The 9577-nt window shown below is 34.3% G+C and overlaps 1 protein-coding gene and 1 long non-coding RNA gene across 5 annotated transcripts; both read right to left on the bottom strand.

Moving 5' to 3' along the window:
- Window positions 1-1198: 1198 nt before the first annotated feature.
- Window positions 1199-3990, bottom strand: LOC141602455 (uncharacterized). The gene is made up of 3 exons (XR_012524451.1): window positions 3679-3990; window positions 3512-3579; window positions 1199-2923 (listed from the first exon to the last, which is right to left on the bottom strand). It is a non-coding gene; the product is annotated as an uncharacterized LOC141602455 (long non-coding RNA).
- Window positions 3991-4781: 791 nt separating this feature from the next.
- LOC141599200 (N6-mAMP deaminase-like) lies at window positions 4782-8896 on the bottom strand. Of its 4 annotated transcripts, none has more exons than XM_074419142.1 (6): window positions 8597-8846; window positions 8185-8275; window positions 7654-7704; window positions 6481-6537; window positions 5274-5515; window positions 4782-5133 (listed from the first exon to the last, which is right to left on the bottom strand). In XM_074419142.1, the coding sequence occupies exons 4-6, from the start codon at window positions 6486-6488 to the stop codon at window positions 4982-4984; spliced, it is 402 nt and encodes a 133-aa protein (XP_074275243.1). In that variant the 5' UTR covers window positions 6489-6537; window positions 7654-7704; window positions 8185-8275; window positions 8597-8846; the 3' UTR covers window positions 4782-4981. The 4 variants fall into 4 exon arrangements, with proteins under 4 accessions (XP_074275243.1, XP_074275242.1, XP_074275240.1 ...); XM_074419141.1 differs by having other exon boundaries at window positions 7658-7704; XM_074419139.1 differs by lacking the exon at window positions 8185-8275 and having other exon boundaries at window positions 7658-7704; window positions 8597-8896.
- Window positions 8897-9577: the final 681 nt, after the last annotated feature.

The raw sequence follows: 9577 nt of genomic DNA, 5'->3' as shown, positions 1-9577 counted from the left end.
TCAAGCTATTAGCTCCATGAAGCTACTTGCTTAAATGGACCCACAAGAAAATATAACCAATAGAAAAATAGTTATCTCATTTATTTTTTATTTAGTAATTAAGAATTAAATAAATTAATAGAAAAGTGTGTTAATTAGGTCTCATCAAGCTAATACTAAATTGGCTTCACCATTGGAGTAACTTGTAGCTTGAAATTGTTGTTGCTCAAAAAAATGATGTGGCAAAGGTAAGCTAGTACCAACTAGCTTACCATTGTGGATGCTCTTAATAATAAGAGGTATTCTATCATTAATGTAAAATTATGACATGTTTCATTTATACGAAAGGACGTAATTTTTACGGAGGGACATACTGACATGTAGTCAAACAAAGAATGTTTGAATACAAATGATAATAGATCGAGGTCGAGATAATGAATTGGTGGATTGAGTGATAAACTACATGTGTTTCTTAAGTTCAAAATGAATATAAAATCTTGTTAAAGAAAATGAATATAAAATGGGTTAAATAACACTTTATTTAGTTGGTAAAACAAATTTTGTGCTATTTCTCATACACGCTGTTTTTATCTTATCTTATCTATTTGATTTGATTTATTTTCTTTGTAAGATGAGTATACCGTCTTGACGTCTTTAACAAGAATTTATGTGTTAAGATAAATATATAGCTCAAAATGGAAGATTCCTATGGGGATTTGGTGTAAGCAAATTGCTTGATGGGAGTAAGAACTAGGAAGAGTATAATTTTTTTGGTATATACTAGGAAGAGTATAATCAACGGTGTAAGTAAATTGAGTTGAACAAGAAATGATGAAAGACTCAACAATATCAAACATGTTAATGTCGGTCCAACATTCATTATAGGCCCAATGATGCTATCTTCGGTAGTCCATCTAGTTGAGTTAATCCACACTCCCTTGTTTTTAAGACAAGTAGTCAACCATATGTGGCGTACAATATTTTATTTTGAAGACATGTTTTTATAAAGATTACTTATATACTCCCTCCAGACCAATTCAAAGGTAATATTGATTAAAATGACACTATTTATGATCGTAAGGAATTTTCGATATTATTCTTAATCTATAAGAAAAAATGTGAACTCCCGCAATAACGCGGAAAATATAACTTCTAAATTCAAGCGGAAATTAGGAAATTTTTTGAAACTTTTAAAGTTTAAAGCGCGGGTTCGTTAAAATCTAAAACATAAATAAAGAATGCGGAAATAAAGTTATGTTTGTACAAACGTGATAGTCAAAAGTGAGGGAAAATAAATCCTCGAATGACAAAATGATAAATGGCGAGTCTAAACAATCCTAATAAACCGACTACTAGTCCAAGGTTTAGTTCTCGCTAGCCCACACGTCTTCTCCACGTAAGCATCTTCACAACCCGTCATTCATGTAAACATGAACGCCACAGTCAGTGGGGAGTAACTCAAGGTTCTCCCAGCCACAAAATGTCGAAACACAGATAAACAGGAACATATTAGAACATCATAAATATAACTATTTGATGCAAGCACTGAGACATGAGACTAACATTCAAAACATGCGTAGTCAATCATAGATGAGGCATATGATACATACATATGAGACAATAATCCAACCAAAACGTCATAAATGATAATACAACTATAAACACGATAGAATATCATATGTCACGGATAAACAAGATTAACATCATAATACATGTGAATGGAAATCTTACCCATGAACTTTGAAAGCCAAATAACATACAATACACGAAATGGGACTACTAACATCACACATAAAGCAAAGCATCCGGCTCAGAGGCTACCTTTAAGCATGTCCGAGACACAATCCTTAAGTACCTTGGATCAGTAGTTACCTTTAAAACATGTCCGAGGTACAACATATAAAGTATCTGGCTCAGCGGTTACCTTTAAAACATGTCCAAATACTACAAACAAGTCCCCGACTCAGAGGTTACATTTAAAACATGTCCGAGGCACAACATATAAAGTATCTGGCTCAGCGGTTACCTTTAAAACATGTCCAAATACTATAAACAAGTGCCCAACTCAGCGGTTACCTTTAAAACATGTCCGAGGCACAACATAAAAAGTATCTAGCTCAGCGGTTACTTTTAAAACATGTTCAAATACTACAAACAAATGCCCGACTCAGAGGTTACCTTTAAAACATGTCCGAGGCACAACAAATAAAGTATCTGGGACGGGATTACTAATGTCACATTCATACTTATGGCTTGCATCTCATCATAAGTACGGATGAAAACATCAATCCCGACGATCATATCGCAACTAGAGGGCTTATAGCTCACCTCTAGTATCCGATAGGACTAAGACTCTCACAACCGAACAATACAAGACATTATCTAGAAGAGGACCCCTCACAAGTAACTATTTAAAATAAATATTTCATACTTGTATTATATTAATAAATATTTCACTTCATAATTTAACATGCCGGTTAAATAAAATATAACAAGCGATAATGAATAATTTATGTTATGTGAAATTTACGGAATAAAATGTGACTAACAGCAAATGGGTCATTCGTAATTCTATACCATGATAACGGGTTGGCCAAATAACATGAAGCATCCAAGCCCAACTAATAAAACAAGACAAATCCAATTTATCAAACATAACTAGCCCAATTTATCAAGTATAACTCGCACAATTCATCAAACCTACCTTGCCCAATTTATCAAACTTGACTAGCCCAATTTATCAAGTATAACTGTATAAGTAGCCTAATTACCAAAATATAACAAAACAAGAAACAAGGGAGAATGAAACAAGAGGGGGTGCGGCCATACACCCAAACCCGTGACCACCTAACCACGGCCAGTCCTTGGCCAAGCTGCCAACCCATGGCTAGCCACCAGCCGTGCCCACTGCCAGCCCATAACAATCCTACATGACCCTCACCACCTGAATCAGCAAAACATGTAAACATAAGACGGATATATACACACTAATTTTACCACACATATTAATCATGAGACGAAATTACGAGCAAACTTAAGACGGATATTTACATGAAGGAAATAAGCAAGAAAACAAGTTCGAGGGGCTGTTTTACCCGTCCCAAAACAACGAGCAAAACAGTACCAATCACGGTATCAAAACAGGATCCCATCAGGCCGTACAACTCAGTTTCAGACGGAAATTAAAAGGGGAAGTTGAGACAGACCATGCATGACACAAACGAGACTAGTCACCACAATATCCACCCTAATAATGCTCAATAAAAAAATCAGAGAGAGTAGCCATAGCAGTTGACGTTTTCAGACGGAAATCAAAGGGGCAGAGTTGAGACTGAAATGGTACCGCCACAACATGGAAAACCACCACAACTTTTACCATAACTAAGCTCGGAAAACCAGTAAGAAATACACCCATTTACTCGTAAAAACGAAAGCACCCATCTACACTCGATAAACTTTACGATAAACAGAGAAAAAGCCGAGTAGGAAGGGTGAATTCCCGACGATTTGTCGAGTAACCTATCACTGTTACCTTAAACGCTCCTTATTCTTCGAATAAACGGTCCCCTAAGCTTGAGTCTTCCATCGGGTCTTCGAAACCTTCATCAAGGAGCAAGAAAACGAAAGGATTGAGGTAAAAACCGAAACTTTTATAAGACGGCGAAAATCAAAACCATCACAAAAATGAGTCTTTATTACCTTGAAACAAGGAGGAAGGAAAGAGGAAGAGAATGGTGCAAGAATTAAAGAAAAAGGTTGAGAAACGGAGGAGAAATCCGGGTTTGAATGTCGCGCAAAAAATGGAGTTTGAAGGTTTGTTTATTTTGTTGTGTTTGCAGGTGAAAGTTGTTGTTGCTGTAAGAGTTTCGAAAAAAGGAAGGGGTTGAACGGGTTGGTAAGAGCATGAGCAACAAAGAGTTATCTCCTTTCCCTTTTAATTTTCTCCCTCATCTTATATTTTTGACACCTCATCTTTTCTTTCCTTCAACTCTCTTTTTATCATTCTTTAAAGTTTTACCCGTATTTCAGCACAATGAAGAGTTTTCTCTTACTTTTCTTTGAGCCCACTGTATATATTTACCAATATTTTTATAATATTATAGTACACCTTCAAAGTAAACAATAATAAATCAAGAGACAAGAAAACAAATAAAATAAGGCAAAGGTGGCACAAAAGCCAAGAAAGAAAGCCTCTGTGCAGGGAGTTTACCTGAACTTAAGAGGAAATTGTAAATGGCTCTACAACAAAGAGTTGTCCTTTTGCCATGAAAGAGAAAGTTAAAAGGTGGGTAAACACTCTACATTATACATGCTCTAAGAGTGAAAGGGGGCGGGTGGTATATAATAATAATAATAATAATAATAATAATAATAAGTGTAAAAGAGTAGGTGAGTGTGTTGTCGATTTTTGGTGGGTCCAGATTAAACTAGGTTCAAAGTGAAATGTGTCGGTCTTATGCTAGCACTACAACAAATCCCTTGCATTCTCGACGCTTTTTAAGGCTATTCTCGACGCTTAAAAGCGTCGCCATTTTATTTCTCGACGCTTTTAAAAGCGTGGTTTTTTGGGGTGTCAGGATTTTTTGACGCTTTTTAGCGTCAACCTTGTCGACACCTTTTTGCGTCGGTGCCTTTTTCAGGAGCGACGCTTTTTTGCGTCAGAATTGTCGACACTTTATCACGTCAAGAACCCTTTACACTTTGCTCCGTCGGTTCTTTTGGTGCCAGTTTTTTCATATGCCCTATACTCCCTAATCGTGTAAGTAAATTAAAAGGGCTAAATGAACAAAATTACGTAATTAAGATCCTTGAAGAATATCCCATCAAGTTTTATATTTGATAAAAGAAATAGCCGAGTACAGGGTACAAAGTAGATAAAATTTTTTCTAAGAGTACAAAATTAGGATTACAATATAGTAAACTATTAACCTACACTCTTCCGAAAAACACATGAAATACACGCATTACACTATAATATGGTAGGAAACAAGTAACATTTAAATTACTTCAAGCTGGTGTTGTATCGCTCTCTGATCTCCTGTTCAAGAACTTCCCCATCTAACACTTGTAACAATAATAGAAAACTGGTTTTCTCAAAAATAGACTCAATGTGCTTCGCCATGCATTTCCCCTCATTTCCATGGCTAATTTTACCTGCAATCAGTTTCCGCAAGTCATCTTTCTTAACAAATTTACTCGCTCAGAAGTAATGCTACAGTAAACTCCTTCCTTCTCTTGCCGCCTCAAACAACCATCAAAAATCAAAGTCATAACTAAAGAAGGGATAAACTTACCCGTTTCCATGGCACCTTCAAGGGTATCTCTTCTATCAATGCTGAGGAGAAGTCTGACATATATCGCCTTTCTATTTAATACATTACAAACGTTATTCATACAAGCTGCGTTCCGTTTCTCCAATTCAATGTCTGCAAAAGGCAAGTCTATATCGACTGCACAAAGCTTCTCCAATATTCTTCCTAGACCATCAATGAAAGCTTCAACATAAAAGCGCTTCATCATTCCTTTCACTTCATTCCTGTGCACTCCAATTTAAAAAGAACTCTCTTAGCAAAGTAGTAATTTTACTATTTTAACTTAATTTCATCCGCCAAAGTTCAATCCTTTAATGTTGAACTCTAATTTAGTACCTTTGGGGTATTTCTTAATTCCTACCAATCATTTATTTACCTTTTTATTCTTTTTAAAGAGTAGTTTAATTAAAAGTAAACAAATGATCGAGACAGAGGAGTAAAAGAATCAAGAAAGAATTTTACAATAAAGTGGAATCTATGACAGAACCATTTAAGTGGGCATGGAGCTCCTCTTTTGGCATGAACCCAGCACTCCATATCTATCTATCACTGAACCTACACTGGGGACTTCATTTTCTACTCTTTCGGTCCGATTATTTGTTTACGATTGATAACAGGAAACTTCTTAGGAAGCAGGGAGCGTATTCAGTTAATTTGTCAAAAGTGTTAACATGAAACTTATTGGGTGATGGACCATGTGGGTTACTCCAAATTTTGGGAGTGATTAACTCCGTCTCATATTTAATTAAGTTCTTAAGTAAATGAGTGAGATGGAGGGAATCATGAGTGCTCATAAAAGTTAAAATTATCATCTTATACATGATTTTTAATGGCTAATACCTTTACTATTTCGGAAATCAGAAATACAAGCAAATCACACAATAAAAAAGCCTCGTAAGTATAAGGATATACTAGTATGTTGACAAAGAATTAGAAATTGAATAAATTATGAGCGAACAAGTAAAACAACACATTCTAACAACATTAACTCTAAACAGCCATTACTGTTAAACTAAAATAGTTACTGAATTAGAATAAAATCATTCGACAACCATTAGGTTATCATTTTTAATCCACAAATCAAATCGATCATAAGATTCATAACTGAAACAAACAAGAATAAACTAAAGAACGTCATTTAAATTCAAAATGATAAAAACTGGTGTATGTATACTAGCTAAACTCTTACCTCCTCATCAGTCAAAATTAGCTCATTGCTTGCGTCCTCCATATTTTCACATTTTTCCTGCAGAAAAAAAGTTAAATAAGCATTAGAGGCAAGTGAGGAACATAATTTGTGAACTCATAAAAGTCACGCAGTGAGTCTATAGGATGTTGTTTTGCTCTTTGTAACAGTCCATAGTTTGTGAACTCATAAAAAACTATAGATTCTAATAGGACCACTTTCAACAAAAGAAGCTTCCTATGATATCATTTCTCAAAAAATATTTATGTACAAAACTATTACGAGTATACGAGTACCCCATGTATTTTAGAAGTATCTAGCACGCTTACTTACTATCAGAATTGTCCATCTTCCAACACTCAATAAAGCTAACTTTGAGGATGGCTTCCATATATTCTACAGTACCTTTTTATCATAAAAAAATTGCCTAGTGCACAAATTCCTCAAATGAAAGACCCGTCTTGAATATTAAACATGACAAATGTAATCCTGTATATTTCACAAAGACTTCATGAACATTGAATCCTCAACATCATTCCACAAGTCCAAGGCATCATAGTAACCAATCGTTGTATACTAAAATGTTTTTTTAAGACTCACCAGCACAAAGTTAAACTAATTCTGCTGGAAACCCTCCGTCGTCCAAAGTACTATTTACTTCTAATAATTTCCAAATACCAGCAAAACTAACAACAATAATAGGCCATTAACACCAGAGCTAAGCTTTGTAAATCGAGGGTTAGTGAAACAGACAAATGCTGCTTGTGTGAAGATGGAGAAGAAACAACTCAACATATTTTCTTTGGTTGTGAAAACATCAACAATATGATCTTAATATCAGATGTATAAATTTTAAGCAAGGGTCATAATAGAATGTGTGTAAACTGATTCCCGATCTTACAGGCATTGAGCTAATCCTGTAACCTAGTAACCAATAAAATCATCTAAACCTTGGTTTACACAAACTAACCAACCCTATGCATGTCCAACAATAGAACAAACTAGTGATGACTCTAGGTAGAATGCATGACCATCTAAATTGTGAGCCACCATTTGCACAATGGCAAGACTTTAGCTATAGATGACCCCAGGAATGATAGTCAATGAGACACTAGCAAACATTAGCAATAGACTACAAGACATTAAAAAAACACAAGGTAGCCATCAACAGTTCACCTACAATGAACATGAACCGCCACCTCAACCTAGTTAATTGAACCTCGGCACCTGTAAACAAGAAAAATGATTCAGTAATTAGGCTGAGGGGTTTTATAAACTAATATTTAAAAAAATCCCAAGTAGAATTATCTGGCAGAGATGATCAAAACATGTCAGTTCAATTAACTACAGTGAGAAAAGTAATGAGTCATCTTAACGTGACATGGAAAATAGTTTGCAGCCTAACGAAATCAATGTCAAATAATACCAAAAAAATTTCAATGAGTGCTTCAACTTGGTATACTACAACCAGACTAACTGACTGACTAAGCCATATAGTGAAGGTTTTACGATAACAGTGAATGGTTTTAAGATAAAAGTGAAGGTTTCTAAAATTTCTCATTACTGTATACAACAACTCTTTTACTAAACTCGCGGTTCAATATGAACGGACCCGTTTTTCTCATCAAATTTCATGGCTCTATCTTAAAACATCGCCTTGAATTATAATTATCCCAAATTTCCCAAATTAACAAGAAGGATACGCACCGATGGAATTAAAGCAATGAGTTTAATTGATCGATTTGGTACTGTGAATTCAAAAGAGAGAGGGGCAGTCGGACAAATGGTGACTGAAACCCTAGTAGGATACAAATCGCAAGCATGTTAAATTCAACTCTCGTATTTCTAAAACATATATAAAATTCCAATCACAAAAATGACCTCAAATTCATAAAGAAAAAAAAACAACCTGAAGTGACAAAATCAAACTGAAATCTCACGCAAAATTGACCAAAATCGAAGGAAATAAATCTAAAATAACAAATTCTCAAGCCTCCAGATTATAATTTCAATCAACTAAACCAGCTCAGTTCTAGGAAAAATTAAATTAAATTAATAACCTAAAAGTAACATGATTAAACTCAAATCAAAATTCGCGAAATTGAAAGAAAAATTAAACCTGAGATTCGGAGAATCGAGATAATGTAGAGGAGCGATTAGAATGGTGTATGAGAGAAGATTCGAGAGAGGCGGCGATTCATATTAGAATTTAGGGGGATGAACATCAGTACGACAATTGAATAGAAAATGAAAATAAAAATGAAAAGTAATTAGGTTTTGATTAGGGGTGGTGGTTTGATTTTTTGGGGGAGCGCACAATGAAAATTTTTTAGATTAGTTTTTTGAAGAGAACAGCGAGGGAGATTGAAAGTTGGGGTTTTTGTAATTAAAAAATGATTATTATATTATTAAAATGGATATAGGGTGAAAAAATGGGCCGACGCTTATAAAAGCGTCGACCATAAAGCGTCGGGAAAGTAAGGGAATTGTAGTAGTGTAGACGGGAAAAATATCTCAAGTCTATATTAACTTAAGACGGAAAACTATTATTATTATTGTCACTATTATTACTATCCGAGTAAAATACGTATTTTCATATAAATTAAGCCTTAAAATATTACTTTTATAAAAGTCGTGTTTAAAATAAATTAATTAAGTTAAATAATTTAAAAATATAAAATAAAGCGATTAAACGGTTAAATAAATTTTAAATGTCAAAATGAGAAATTCGCGGGTGTTACAAAAGATATAGTCATGTGAGATCTTGTTTGATTTATCGTCATAAATGCTATAAGAATATCAATTTTTTTTATAATTTTTAATAATGTGTAACTAAAGTTATTCACGTTGCAAAACATGTCTCGTCAAGTGTGAAAAAGTCAATGTTACCTTTGAATTGGTATGGAGGGAGTATTTATATATTTTTATTCGGAAAATTCACGTGGTACCCATAAACTTTGCCAATTTGCACGTGGTATTCAAGTTTTTAAGTTTGTGCACATGGTACCCTTAAACTTTGATTTTCAATTAACACATACCCTTTTTTATCATTCTTACAATTTTCAATTGAGTATAAATCGTAGATCAGAAATCGAAATCG

Source organism: Silene latifolia, chromosome 9, assembly GCF_048544455.1.
Source record: "Silene latifolia isolate original U9 population chromosome 9, ASM4854445v1, whole genome shotgun sequence".
NCBI lineage: Eukaryota > Viridiplantae > Streptophyta > Magnoliopsida > Caryophyllales > Caryophyllaceae > Silene > Silene latifolia.
This window is presented reverse-complemented; position numbering and strand designations above follow the sequence as displayed.